General features: G+C 44.5%; 1 protein-coding gene across 1 annotated transcript in view; it reads left to right on the top strand.

The window, feature by feature from the left end:
* The first annotated feature begins 3519 nt into the window (after positions 1-3519).
* LOC137380624 (antizyme inhibitor 2-like) overlaps positions 3520-15042 on the top strand; it is a 68075-nt gene continuing 56552 nt past the window's right edge. The window contains exons 1-2 of the mRNA XM_068052746.1: positions 3520-3618; positions 7875-8048. Of these exons, the coding sequence (XP_067908847.1) occupies positions 3520-3618; positions 7875-8048 (273 nt within the window). The remainder of the gene's footprint in view (positions 3619-7874; positions 8049-15042) is intronic.

The following is a 15042-nucleotide window of genomic DNA, read 5'->3' as shown; positions in this document are numbered from 1 at the left end:
TCTACTGAAATGCTGATAGCTTGAGATGAAGTAGGGTGGGAGAAGGGTAGTGAGGAGCATAAACACAGATGTAGACCAGTAGGGCCAAATTACCTGTTTCTGTGCCATAAATTCTAAGTAATTCTAGTGTGTGTTGCTCTCCTTCAAAATTTAAGATCCAGAACAGACAAAATAGATTGACAATCATAGAGTTAGACATGAGATAGATTGATGTTCAGCACTTATCCTTTACCTACGAGAGCTAGATGTGTATCCTTCCTTACCAACAGTGTATGTAGATCTAGGGAAAGAGGCCAAACTGGCAAAAAAATTGAGGGTTGTACCCTTTGGGTTCAAGGGGTTTTGTCACATTAGTCTCCCTTTCACAGATGAGTATTGGATCAACAGCTACCTCACATCAGTCTTAAATCAGTCTTTGGGAAAATACTAGAATCTATTCTAAAGAATGTGATAAATGGACACTTGGATAATAATGATCTGATTGGGCATGGTCAACATGGATTTATGAATGGGAAATCATGTTTGACGAACCTGTTGGAGATTTTTGAGGATGTTACTAACCAGATTGATAAAGGGGAGTCGGTGGACATGGTATACTTGGATTTTCAGAAGGCTTTTGTAAAGTCACCCACAGGAGATTGGTTAGCAAAATTAAAGCATATGGGATAGGAGGTAATATAATAGAATGTATTAAGGATTGTTAACAGGCAGAAAACAGAGAGTAGGAATAAATGGGTCATTCTCCTGTTAGCAGGCTGTGACTAGTGGTGTACCGCAGGGATCAGTGCTTGGGCTCCAGCTGTTCACAATATATATCAATAATTTGGATGTGGGGACCAAATGTAGTATTTCCAAATTTGTGGATGACACAAAACGAGGTGGGAATGTGTGTTGTGAGGAAGGTGCAAAGCGGCTTCAAGGAGATGTGGACAGACTGAATGAGTGGGCAAGAACATAGCAGATGGAAAATAATGTGGAAAAATGTGAGGTTATCCACTTTGGTAGAAGGATTAGTTGTGCAGAGTATTTTTTAAATGGTAAGAGATTAGAAAATGTAGATGTACAAGGGGGCCTTGGTGTCCTTGTCAATAAGTCACTGAAAGCTAACATACAGGTGCAACAGGCAATTAGGAAGGCTAATGGTATTTTAGCCTTTATCACAAGAGAATTTGAGTACAGGAGGAGTGAAGTCTTGTTTCAATTGTATAGAACCTTGGTTAGACTGCACTTGGAGTACTGTGTGCAATTTTGTTTCCTCACCTTAGGAAGGATATTATTGTCATAGAGGGAGTGCAACGAAGATTCACCAGACTTGTTCCCAGGATGGGGGGACTGTCCTATGAAGAGAGATTGGGGAAACTGGGCCTGTATTCTCCAGAGTTTAGAAGGATGAGAGGTGATCTCATTGAAACCTGCAAAATACTTAAAGGGACAGACAGGATAGATGCAGGCAAGATGTTTCCCCTGGTTGGGGAATCTCGAACCAGGGGACACAATTTCAAAATAAGTGGGAAGCCACTTAGGACAGAGATGAGGAGAAATTTCTTTACTCAGACGGTTGTGAATCTTTGGAAATTTCTACCCCAGAGGGCTGTGGAAGCTCAGTCATTGAGTATGTTGAAAGCAGAGATTGACAGATTTCTAAATACAAATGACATAAGGGGATATGAGGGTAGTGTGGGAAAAAGGCATTGAAGTGGATAATAAGCCATGATCATATTGAATGGTGGGGCAGACTCGATGGGATGAATGTCCTACTCCTGCTCCTATATTCCTATGTTCCTCACCCATTTTTTTCCAGTGGTGCAGCAGGAGACCACGGTTTAGAATAAAGATTGGGAAGCTGATGGAGCCATAAGTATCCATTTTAGCATGAATCACCATTCACTTCATTCATTATAAGGGTGGCCTTTCTAATCACCATCTTGTTAATGTTACTGGACACTCCACTTCAGAGGAGCCCAGTTACCAGTGCTGTTAGGGTGTTGCTTTCTGATAATCCACAGGGCCTCAAACACCAACAAACATGTTTATAGCCCATTACTGAAACAGAGTCGGCTTGTGCCACCCCGATTATTGATCATTATAAACCAGCAACCATGGCAAATTCATCCTCTGTTTATGAAATCCCTTTTCTTTGACCCTTAGTGAAGTTTGTTTGTTTTGTTACTGGGGATGCTACAATGTTCAACAACAGCAAGGAAATGCATGTAACAATTTTTGAACAACAAACTATATGGCAGTTACTCTTGTTAGCATGCATAAAAACAATCATGAGGCTCTGTTTAATGGCCACTAGATACCTTGCATAACTCATATTCCCCTTTACAAAAACACTGTCCGACAACTGATATGAAATAATTTCTCCCAACACTATAGAACAGTGGTCCTCAAACTGCGGTCCACGGACTCTTGGAAGTCCATAGACATTTTCTAGCCGGTCCACAATATAATGTGAATGGGACCAATTGCTGCAATAGCACCGACCAGATGCTCATTGTTGGAAGTTAATTTGATGTTCTGGATCCAGATTAAAGCTGCGGTGCCTTTTACTGGAGGTGTCCAGAAATGCCATACACTCAAAGCTTGTCAGTAATATTCCAGTGTAAACAGACCAGTAAACAGCAGAGGTGGAGGAAAAAACCTTGAAACACTCAATATCTATGCAGCAAGTAGGCAGGCAGTGGAGGGTTACACCCAAAACTGTGCCAGTGCTTTCAAAAGGAACCCTGAGCCTAATCCCACTCCAGGAAGAGCAGGGAGGTGTGGTGCAGTGAATTAGGCTGAACCTGTCGGGTTACCATTCAGCTAAAGGGAGGATAAAAGTTTTCACATCATCAATCACGTCAATGTTCACTATATTGGACAACCCTGGAAAAATTTTGTATAACTTACTTTAACAGTACGCTAATGAACCTCACAATCAGAAAGGTAAACCTGCAAGTTGTTTATGGTATAACTTAGATAGGGAGTGCATGATTACCAATCCATCTGCAAAGGCTCCTTGAACTAAAAACCTTTGAGAACCATTGTTCTAGAAATGATTACTGAGGATTCTTGGAGTAAATATAAATCATGAACTATATGTGGGTCAGACAATGATTGCTGCTGCTCTCTAGTTCTCCAATTCTCCCTTTAGTTTTAATTCCTTGATTTTATTTTGTCATTATTACTTAAGTGTTTCATTTGTTTGAACAGGAGAAGCGAATGCCAAGTTAGTAATAATGGTGGGGTCTTTCAGAGCTGGCAGGGTCCTTGCTGCTGGGGCCAAAAACAGTGGGGGTGGGTGCGATCCTGCTTTGGCAGGAACTGGGGCCACATTTTACAATTGGCAGCATTTAGGTTCCTACACCGAGCCTGCTGTCCTGTAAAGGATGACGGCCTGCCCCCCCAAGCATCGTCAGCAGTGTTTAGTATAGATCTTCCTCTGATTCTTATTATGATATTTCTAACATTTTGAGATTTTTAAATTAAATTTGTTTCACTGCGTGAATTCTGGAACACTACCAAGTTGAGAAAATGGAAAGCTGCACTAATGGATCGGACTTTACCATTTTGGAGGAGGGTGTCACTGCAAGGGATGTCATTGACCAGAAGATCAATGAGCAAATGCTCATGGTGAGTGTCATTATGATGGTAACTGCTGGTAATAAAGTAATTGATTTCATTGTTCAACACAATCAAAAGATTAACAGCAATCTTTCAACTCTTTAAAGACATTTCAAATTCTGTTAAGAAACCCTGATATTCAACCTGACAATATATTTGAAAAGTGAGTCATGTGTTCACAATGTTTGAAATTATAATAATTGGAGAGTTTTGCCGCAAGGTGATGAGAAGGTAAGTGAGTTTCTGCTTACAGTGAGTATCAACACTTTGTCAAAGTAATTCATCTCATTAGTTCAATATAATCAAAAGATTGTTCAAAACGTTCTGCAATTCTCATTAATCCTGACAATGATATTTGAAAAACATAGATTGCAATTTATTGGGGGTGATTGTTTTTCCACAGGAATGGGGTGGTAATGGGATCATAATTGAAATGGAAAACTTACCTCTTTGTTCCTGTTGTCTTCTCACCCGTTCCCATATTGGTCCAGGCCTTCAAACAGCTGACCCAGGCTTCCTTCAGAAATAGGCAGAAGCCTCATGACGATGTTCTAATCAGAATCCTATGGCATACACAGGACCTTGATGCAATATTGATGGATAAGTGCACATTGACTGAACGATTTAAGCCCCATCCACTACAACAGTGGTGTTTCTTAAAAGCAATGGCTAGAGAACAGCCAGAAGAACATCATACTGTCAACCTATTCCATTCAGGCATAAAAAAATAGGTCAGGTTTATGTATAAGAACTATGCTTACAGAGAAACAAATTAATACATCAAAATACTGACCAAAAAAGGGCCAATCTTGCACTGTATTGGAGTTAATGGAGGTGACAGGTATCTTGGTCACTGGCTGGAGAACTGGTGAGAGCCCCAGGTAGCCACCTCCTGAGAAGGCCTGCCGGTATTACGTGGTAATCAGGCACTTGAGAGGCCACTGGGGGGCCTTTCCCCAGGATCAGGACTGAGGGCTGTGGGCCAATCAGAAACTGACAGCTCCTGGGAAGGCAGTGGTTGCTGCCAGAACAACTCCCACTGGAGACTCATTGGATCCAGGCCACAAGTGAGTGATGGCAGGAAGGGATTTTCGGGGTGGGGGGAGTGGGGTGTCGGGGATCAGCAGCAAGGGCAGGCAGGTGGCTCTCAATAGGCAACCCCAACCCCCCCCCCCCCCCCCCCTCCCCGGCCCCCACACAACTTCCTGATGCCGTGTTCCTTCAACAGGCACTGAGTAGTTTTGAATGGGAGACTTCCCTCGGAGCCAGCAAACAACCTACACAGGTTTGCTTGTTCTGCTCCCCGCATGGTGAACCCCCGGCCCTCTGCTGGGTTTATACGTCCCTTTTTACACCCACAATGTGACTGGCCCCCTGTGCCATGGTGTTGTCCGGTTTGCTCATTGTCCCTGCAGTCCCTGCTCTCATCCACGCAGTCTGCAAGAACCATGTACCTGTTGGACAAGTGAAAGGGCTGTGTTCCTTCAATGCTACTTATGGATCCCCATACCTGCCTCACTCATAGTCACACTCTCCTGTCCCTGACATGCGAACATACAAACATACGAATTAGGAGCAGGAGTAGGCCACTTGTCCCCTCGAGCCTACTCCGCCATTCAACAAGATCATGGCTGATCTGATTGTAACCTCGACTCCACATTCCTGCCTTCGCCCATAACTTTTTACCTCCCACCCCCCACTTGCTTAGCAAGAATCTATCTACTTCTGCCTTAAAAATATTCAAAGACTCTGCTTCCACCACATTTTGAGGAAGAGAGTTCCAAATACTCACGACCCTCTGAGAGAAGAAAATTTCTCCTCATCTCTGTCTTAAATGGGTGATCCCTTATTTTTAAATAGTGACCCCCTAGTTCTGGATTCTCCCACAAGGGGAAACATCCTTTCCACATCCACCCTGTCAAGACCCCTCAGGGTCTTATATGTTTCAATCAAGTTGCTTCTTAATCTTCTAAACTTCAGCAGGTCCAAGCCTAGCCTGTCTAACCTTTACTCAGAAGATAACCCGCTCATTCCAGGTATTAGTCTAGTACCCTTTTTGAACTGCTGCTACGCATTTACATCCTTCCACAAATTAGGAGAACCATACTATACACAGTACTCCAGATCTGGTCTCACCAATGCCCTGCATAACTGAAGCATAACCTCCCTATGTTTGTATTCAATTCCCCTCGCGATAAATGATAACATTCTATTAGCTTTCCTAATTACTTGCTGAACCTGCATACTAATCTTTTGCGATTCATGTACTAGGACACCCAGATCCCTCTGCATCTCAGAGCTCTGCAATCTCTCACTATTTAGATAATATGCTTCTTTTTTATTCTTCCTGCCAAAATGGGCAATTTCACATTTTCCCACATTATACTCCATTTGCCAGACCTTTGACCTATCATATCCCTTTGTAGCCTCCTTATGTCCTCTTCACAACTTATTATCCTACCTATCTTTGTGTCATCAGCAAATTTAGCAACCATACCTTCAGTCCTTTCATCCAAGTCATTTATAGAAATTGTAAATAGTTGAGGCTCCAACACTGATCCCTGTAGCACACCACTCTTTACATCTTGCCAGCCAGAAAATTACTCATTTATGCCTACTGTCTGTTTCCTGTTAGCTAGCCAATCTTCTATCCATGCCAATATGTTACCCCCTACACCATGAGCTTTTATTTTCTGCAATAACCTTTGATGTGGCACCTTATCAAATGCCTTCTGGAAATCTAAGTACAGTACATCCACCTGTTCCCCTTTATCCACAGCACATGTTACTTCTTCAAAGAACTCCAATAAATTGGTTCAACATGATTTCCCTTTCACACAACCATGTTGACTCTGCCTGATTACCTTGAATTTTTCTAAATGCCTTGATATAAAATGTTCAATAATAGTTTCTAACATTTTTCCAATGACAGATGTTAGGCTAACTAGCCTGTAGTTTTCTACTTTCTGTCTCCCTCCCTCCCTTTTTGAGTAAAGGAGTTACATTTGCTCTTTTCCAATCTAAGGGAATCTTCCCTGAATCTAGGGAATTTTGGAAAATTAAAACAAATGCATCAATTATCTCACTAGCTACTTCTTTTAGGACCCTAGGATGAAGTCCATCAGGACCCAGGGACTTGTCAGCCCACAGCTCTGACAATTTGTTCAATACCACAGACCAAATCTGAAATATTTAACCTAAGGGGTGTAACTGCCTCCTGGAACAAAGTGTCCAAGTAAATTTCTCCCTCCCTGATGCTTCAGTGTCCGAAGCTCAGACTCCAGCTCATCAACACTGACCTGAAATTCCTCGAGCTGCAGACACTTATTGCAGATGTGGTTGTTGTGGATCACACTGGTGTCTACCAGCTCCCATATGCTACAACTGCAATACATCACCTGCCCTGTCATCCCTATTGTATTTTATTTAGGTTTAAAAGTTTTCAAATATCACTCAATTGTTTATTTATAGTTTTTAATCCTGGTAATAACCTTGTTTAATTTATTAAATTTAGTTATATGCATTAGGTCTTTACTGTAACTTAGCCCACACTCCAATTTAACCCTATTTGTTTATTTTTTAATATATCAAACAGCACCTCTTATCCTACCTCATGGCATTCACACACTTGCCAAATTCCCTGACTCTCTGGTAAAATCTGCACTCAGGTGAAGTTGCTCTGTGCTAATACTTTTACTCATGCTCGCACGAATTTTGATAAAACAACAAAAAGGGGAAAAAACATATACATAGATCCTAGAAATTCTTTTTCTGCTCTTCCTGACACATCAAGCAGGGAAGCAATGTTGTAGCTAACAGTGGGATTTATACATTTGTTTTCTTTATGTATTTTGATAATCTGAATCAATAATTGTATAAATAAGTCTTTTCCCAGTTCTGATTTTAAACCAATGCCCTAGTTTAGAAAGAAGAGAAAAAAAGAGAAATACTCACCAACCAATCCTGCTTTGCTGTAACGTCACATTTGGTTTTTTTTTGATCTCTTGATTTGAACATGGTCCGTCCATTGCCAACAGAGCTCTTTGTATCCCATTCCAGTCTCGCTCAACTCCTGCTCCTCCTGACAGCCATCAGGTCCAGGGGATTTATTGGCTTTTAGTCACATTAATTTCTCCAGTACTTTTTCTTTCCTAACCCTTTGACACTTATTATTATGTTCAGTAAGGAGCCATTATTGTACGACACAAGAACATAGAATTAGTATGTATAGACTATCTTGGTGATCGTCATGTCCTTTATTACAGGATAACACAGATGCCTTCCTTGTGGCTGACCTGGGTGATCTTGTCAATCGGCACCTGCGATGGCAGAGGGCACTGCCTCGAGTGAAGCCTTTCTACGCTGTGAAATGCAACAGCAGCAAACCAGTGGTTCAAATTCTTGCTCAAATGGGAACTGGCTTTGACTGTGCTAGCAAGGTAGGATTTGGTGAAAAAGCTCCTAGAAAGCTCTAGAAATGTATGCCTGTTAATTCTGTTAAAAAAAATATAGTTAACAGACACACATCATTAAGTATTAAAATATTTTCTGTTTTACAAATGTGATAATGATAGAAATGTACATGTACATTTATTTTAAAAGTTGTGGTTGTACAGATAGAGGGCTAGATTTTCCTCCAAAGATGGATTGACCTCGAGTCCTCCAATTTCTCCAGTATAGGGCCGGGTGCCAACATGTTACACCACGGACATTTGACAAAATTATTGATTCAGCCACAGATATGGGGACAATCAATCTGTATATAAAATATAGAGCCAAACAAATGCCATAAAAACACAGTCTGATTTAAAACAACATCTCTCCCTATTTAGTGAGATACCTGGCATTGTTTTTGCTTGCACAAGTAGTCAATGTCTGCCCGCATACTTGATGTAGCGATGCGGAGAATTCGGATAAATGTCCATCTGGCAGGCGCGATTGTGATTTCTCTCTCTCTCCCCCTCTCTGTGTCCGTCCCCCTCTCCCCCTCTCTGTGTCCGTCCCCCTCTCCCCCTCACTGAGTCCATCTCCCTCTCCCCTCTCTGTGTCCATCCCACTTTCCCATCTCTGTGTCCATCCCCCTCTCCCCTCTCTGTATGCCAATCCCCCTCTCCCCTCGCTGTGTGTCCATTCCCCCCTCTCCCCTCTGTCCATCCCCCCTCCCCACTGTGTGTCTATCCCCTTCTCCCCACCACTGTGTCCAACCCCCCCATCCCCTGTGTGTCCATTCCCTTCTACCCTCTGTGGGTGTGTCATCCCTCTCTCTGTCCCTTTCTGTGTGTCCATCGCCCTCTCTGTCCCTCTCTGTGTGTCCATTCCCCTCTCACCCCTCTGTCCATATTCCCTCCCCATTGTGTGTCCATCCCCCTCTGCCCTGTGTGTCCATCCCCCTCTCCCCACTTCTGTGTCCATCCCCCCTCCCCTCTCTGTGTCCATCCCCCTCTCCTCCTCTCTGTGTCCATCCCCCTCTCCCCCACTGTCCATCTCCCCCTCCCCCACTGTCCATCTCCCCCTCCCCTTTTTGTCCATACCCCTCTCCTCTGTGTGTCCATCCCCTTCTCCCCTCTCTGTGTGTCTAATCCCTTCTCCACCTCTCTGTGTCCATACCCCTCTGCCTCGTCTCTGTGTTTAGCCCCCTCCCCCCTCTCTGTGTGTCCATTCCCCTCTCCCCCTGTGTCCCCAACCCCCTCTCCCCCTCTCTGTGTCAATGATGACACAGCACAGCACATCAGTGCAAAAGACAAGGCTGAAACATTTGCAACAATCTCAGCCAGAAGTGCCCAGTGGATGATCCATTTCAGAATCCTTCTGTGGTTCCCATCATCATCGATACCAGTCTTCAGACAATTTGATTCACTACACGTGATATCAAGAAATGGCTGAACACATTGGAGACAGCAAAGGATTTGGACCCAGACAACATCCCGGTTGTAGTGCTGAAACTTGTGCTCCAGAACTAGCGACACACTCAGCCAACCTATTAGAGTACAGACACAACACTGACATATACCCGACAATGTGGAAAATTGCCCAGCTTTGTCCTGTCCACAAGAAGCAGGACAAATACAATCCTACCAAATACTGTCCTATCAGTCTTCTCTGAGTCATCAGCAAAGCAATGGAAGATGTCGTTGACAGTGCTCCAGCAGGATTTACTCAGTAATAACATGCACACTGATGCTCAACCTGGTTTATGCCAGGGCTACTCAGCTCCAGACCTCATTACAGCCTGGGTCCAAAGATGGACAACAGAGCTGAATTCTAGAGGTGAGTTGAGAGTGACTGCCCTTGACATGAAGGCAGTATTTGATCGAGTGTGGCATTAAGGCACCCTAGCAAAATTGTAGTCAATGGGAATTGGGGGGAAACTTTCCACTGGTTGGAGTCATACTAAGCACAAAGGAAGATGGTTATGATTGTTCGAGTCAGTCATCAGCCCTAGCAGTAGTTCCTTAGAATAGTATCTTCAGCTACTTCATCAATGATCTTCCCTCCAATAACAGGTCAGAAGTCAGGATGTTTGCTGATGATTGCACAGTGTTCAGTAAGATTTTCAACTCCTCAGATACTGAAGGAGTCCGAGCCCGCATACAGTGGGGGAGAGGGGTATGGCCACAGAGAGGACAACATTCAGGCTCGGGCTCAAAAGTGGCAAGTAACATTCGCACCACACAAACGTCAGGCAAGGACCATCTCCACAAGAGAGAATCTAACCCATCTCCCCTTCAATGGCATTGCCATTGCTGAATCCCCCACTATCAACATCCTGGAGATCATTGACCAGAAACTGAATTGGAGCAGCCACACAAATACTGTGTCTACAATAGCAGATTAGAGGTTAGGAATTCTGTGGAGAGTAATTCACCCCCTGGCCCCCCAAATCCAGTTCACTATCTGCAAGGCATAAGTCAGGAGTGTGATGGAGTACTCTCACTTGCCTGGATGAGTGCAGCTCCAGTAACACTCAAAAAGCTTGACATCATCCAGGACAAAGCAGCTCACTTGATCGGTATCCCATTCACCACTTAAACATTCACTCCCTTCTCCACTGGTGTACAGTGACAGCAATGTATACCATGTACAAATTCCACTGCAGCAATTCACCAACCTCCTTTGACAGTACCTTTCAAACTAACGATCTCTACAGCTTAGAAGAACAAGAGCAGCAGACACATAGGAACATCACCTCCTGTAAGTTCTTCTCCAAGTCACACTTCACCTGACTTGGAAATATATAGTTGTTCCTTCACTGTCTCTGGACAAAATCCTGGAACTCTTTTCCTAACAGCACTATGGATTTAACAACCACCTTCTCAAGAATAATTAGGGATGGACAATAAATGCTGGCCTTGCAAGCAACACTCACATCCCAAGAACAAATAATTGAAAAAATTATGGAGGGTGGAATGTGGGAGACCAGCCAGGAGGGCATTGGAATAGTCAAGTTTAGAGATAATAAAGACATGGATGAGGGTTACATCAGCGGATGACTTGTGGCATGGCAGACATGGGGGATGTTATGGAGGTGCAAGTAGGCAGTCTTAATAATGCTCCAGCTGATCTGGTCCCGAGCTAATCTCATTTGCGAACAGTCTGATTCAGCCTCAGACAGTTGGCAGGGAGAGGGATGGAGTCATTGGCTGGGGTATGGAGTTTTGCAGTGGCTTCAGTCTTCCCAGTATCAACTTGGAGAAAACTTCTGCTCAAACCATATCCTTCTACAGCCCCAGGACTCTCCGAGATCTCTGCACTCCTCCAATTCTAGCCTCTTGTGCATTCCCAATTTTCATTATTGCACCATTGGCAACATGCTTTCACCTGCCGAGGTCCAAAGCTCTGGAATTCCCTACCTGAACCTATGCACCTCTCTACCATGCTCTTCCCCTTTAACACGCTTCCTAAAAACTCGCTCTTTGGCCGGGCATTCAGTCATCTGACCTAATATCTACTGATGTGGCTTGGTGTCAAATTTTGTTTGGAAACGCTCCTGTGAAGCGCCATGGGATGTTTTACTATGTCAAAAGCACTATATAAATGCAGCTGGTTGTTGTTTTTGTTGTGTGGTTGTACCAATTGTTTAATGAAGTGGCTGGCAGGATTACTTCACTATTTCATGTTCAAGTAAGCAAGTGATTTTCCGCTATTGTTTAACTGCTATTTTAATAATTTGTAGTCTACAGTCTAAATCACACAATCTAATAGACAGTTCATGTTTCCACTGTGCTTCTTCTATGCAAATACAAGGCGAAGGTGAATGAGCTTGGGCAGGATTTTCCTTCAGGGGGAAGGCAACAGAGGTCGACACTGTTTCCAGGTCCCAAACCACCACCACCCCCCACCCCTTCCCCGGAAGAAAAGAGTCACAGGCCCCCATTTTCACAGGGGCACCCCCTTAATTGGTTTGGTGGCCAATTAGTGGCTACGGGAGTGGGAAGGGATATAGGACTGTACAAGTGTGGGCCGACAGACCACTGCAGTTATAACTGTGGCTGCCATTTCATTCCTTTACATTCTGTTTGAAAGAAGTCTCAGGAGCGGCAGAGGTGTGGAACCTCGGGCAGGGCAACCCCTCGATTCACGGTTGCAGACCTGGAGGTCCACCTCGAGGCTGTGAGGCAGAGGAGGGAGGTCATCTTCCTGGAGGGTGGCAGGAGTTGGCCACCCACCCAGAACAAGCTGGCCTGGATGGAGATAGCTACAGGAGAAATGCCATGAACAACAGATGTCCCTCTACGTTGCTTTCATTGATCTCACCAAATCCTTTGACCTCGTCAGAAGACGTGGTCTCTTCAGACTACTAGAAAAGATTGGATGTCCACCAAAGCTACTAAGTATCATCACCTCATTCCATGACAATATGAAAGGCACAATTCAGCATAGCGGCGCCTCATCAGACCCCTTTCCTATCCTGAGTGGCGTGAAACAGGGCTGTGTTCTCGCACCTACACTGTTTGGGATCTTCTTCTCACTGCTGCTCTCACATGAGTTCAAGTCTTCAGAAGAAGGGATTTTCCTCCACACAAGATCACGTGGCAGGTTGTTCAACCTTGCCCGTCAAAGAGCGAAGACCAAGGTAAGGAAAGTCCTCATCAGGGAACTCCTCTTTGCTGACGATGCTGCATTAACATCTCACACTGAAGAGTGTCTGCAGAGACTCATCGACATCATTGCGGCTGCCTGCAACAAATTTGGCCTGACCATCAGCCTCAAGAAAACAAACATCGTGGGACAGGACATCAGAAATGCTTCATCCATCAATATCGGTGACCACGCTCTGGAAGTGGTTCAAGAGTTCACCTACCTAGGCTCAACTATCATCAGTAACCTGTCTCTCGATGCAGAAATCAACTAGTGCATGGGAAAGGCTTCCACTGCTATGTCCAGACTGGCAAAGAGAGTGTGGGAAAATGGCACACTGACATGGAACACAAAAGTCTGAGTGTATCAAGCCTGTATCCTCAGTACCTTGCTCTATGGCAGCGAGGCCTGGACAACATATGTCAGCCAAGAGCGACATCTCAATTCATTCCATCTTCGCTGCATCCGGAGAATCCTTGGCATCAGGTGGCAGGACCGTATCTCCAACACAGAAGTCCTCGAGGCGGCCAACATCCGCAGCATATACACCCTACTGAGTCAGCGGCGCTTGAGATGGCTTGGCCATGTGAGCCGCATGGAAGATGGCAGGATCCCCAAGGGCACATTGCACAGCGAGCTCGTCACTAGTGTCAGACCCACCGGCCGTCCATGTCTCCGCTTTAAAGACGTCTGCAAATGCGACATGAAGTCCTGTGACATTGATCACAAGTCGTGGGAGTCAGTTGCCAGAGATCGCCAGAGCTGGCGGGCAGCCATAAAAACAGGACTAAAGTGTGGCGCGTCGAAGAGACTTAGCAGTTGGCAGGAAAAACGACAGAAGCGCAAGGGGAGATCCAACTGTGTAACAGCCCAGACAACCAATTTTATCTGTAGCACCTGTGGAAGAGCCTGTCACTCTAGAATTGGCCTTTATATCCACTCCAGGCGCTGCTTCACAATCCACTGACCACCTCCAGGTGCTTACCCATTGTCTCTCGAGACCAGGAGACCAAAGAAATAAAGAAAAAAGATTTGCTACTGTCCAGTCTGATGGAACCTTTCCAAAATCTAGCAAATTTTGAAAAATTAACACCAACGCAGCTATTACCTCATTAGCTACTTCTTTTAAGACCCAAAGATGAAGCCCATCAGGACCCGGGGACTTGTCAATTCGCAGCTCCATCAGTTTGCTCAGTACCACTTCCCTGGTGATTATAATTCCACCAAGTTTCTCTCTTCCTTCCACCTCCTGATTTACAGCTATTGCTGGAATGTTTTTTGTATCATCTATAGTGAAGACAGAAGCAAAATATTTGTTCATTTCATCTGCCATTTCCTTATTATCTACTATTAACTCCCCATTCTCACTCTCTAGAGGACCAACACTCACTTTATTTACTCTTTTCCTTTTTAAATACCTGTAGAAACTCTTGCTACCCATTTTAACATCTCTAGCTAGCTTCCTCTCATACTCTCATTTCTTTCTCCTGGTTAACCTTTTCGTCATTCTCTACCGTTCTTTACAATCTGACCAATTATCTGACCTGCCACTCTAATCTTTTTTCCTTAAGCTTGATGCTCTCCTTAACTTTTTTAGTTAACCACGGATGGTGGGCCCTCCCCTTAGAATTTTTCTTTATAGTAGGAATATACTTATCCCGAGTATTCTGAAATATCCCCTTGAATGTCTGCCACTGTTTCTCTATTGATTTATCTCCTAGCCTGGTAACTCAATGCAAGTGTTAGCACAGGCAGCTCAGAGTAAGTTCCAGACCATCCCATTCCTCCTGGTCAGACGGGCTCAGTTGAAACAAGTCTGAGTCAGATGATCCCTGAGATTAGTGAAATCTTAACAAGGTCCTCAAGCCCAATTCCAGATCCAGCCACCTCCTAGTGCAGCAGGGGCACCCTGGTATTCTGCCTCTTCCTCCTTCACTTCCTCTTCGTCCTCCTCTTCCACGTCCTGCTCCTCCTCTTACTCCAATGAACTGTGTCATTCCTCTTCAAGGTCCACAGCTCTCTGGAGGACCATGTTGTGGAGAGCACAGCAGACCACAATGAGCTGGATGCTTGCAGGAGTGTATTGCATTGCACCATCCAACTGGTCCAGGCACAGGAACTACATCTTCAGAAGCCTGCTGGCTTGCTCAATGGTTGTCCTAGTGAGCAGATGGCTTCAGTTAAAGTGCCTCTGTGCCTCTGTCTTGGGCTATCGTAAAAAGGTGAGCAGCCATCTTTTCAAGGGATATCCCTTGTCCCCTAGAATCCATCCATGGAGTTTGGGGGATGGAGTGAAGAGCTGTGGCAGCCTGGACTGGCGGAGGATGGAGGAGTCATGGAAGCTGCCAGGAAAGC

This window comes from Heterodontus francisci, chromosome 2 (assembly GCF_036365525.1).
Source record: "Heterodontus francisci isolate sHetFra1 chromosome 2, sHetFra1.hap1, whole genome shotgun sequence".
NCBI lineage: Eukaryota > Metazoa > Chordata > Chondrichthyes > Heterodontiformes > Heterodontidae > Heterodontus > Heterodontus francisci.
Note: the sequence above shows the minus strand (reverse complement) of the source record. Positions and strands in the feature narration are given on the sequence as shown.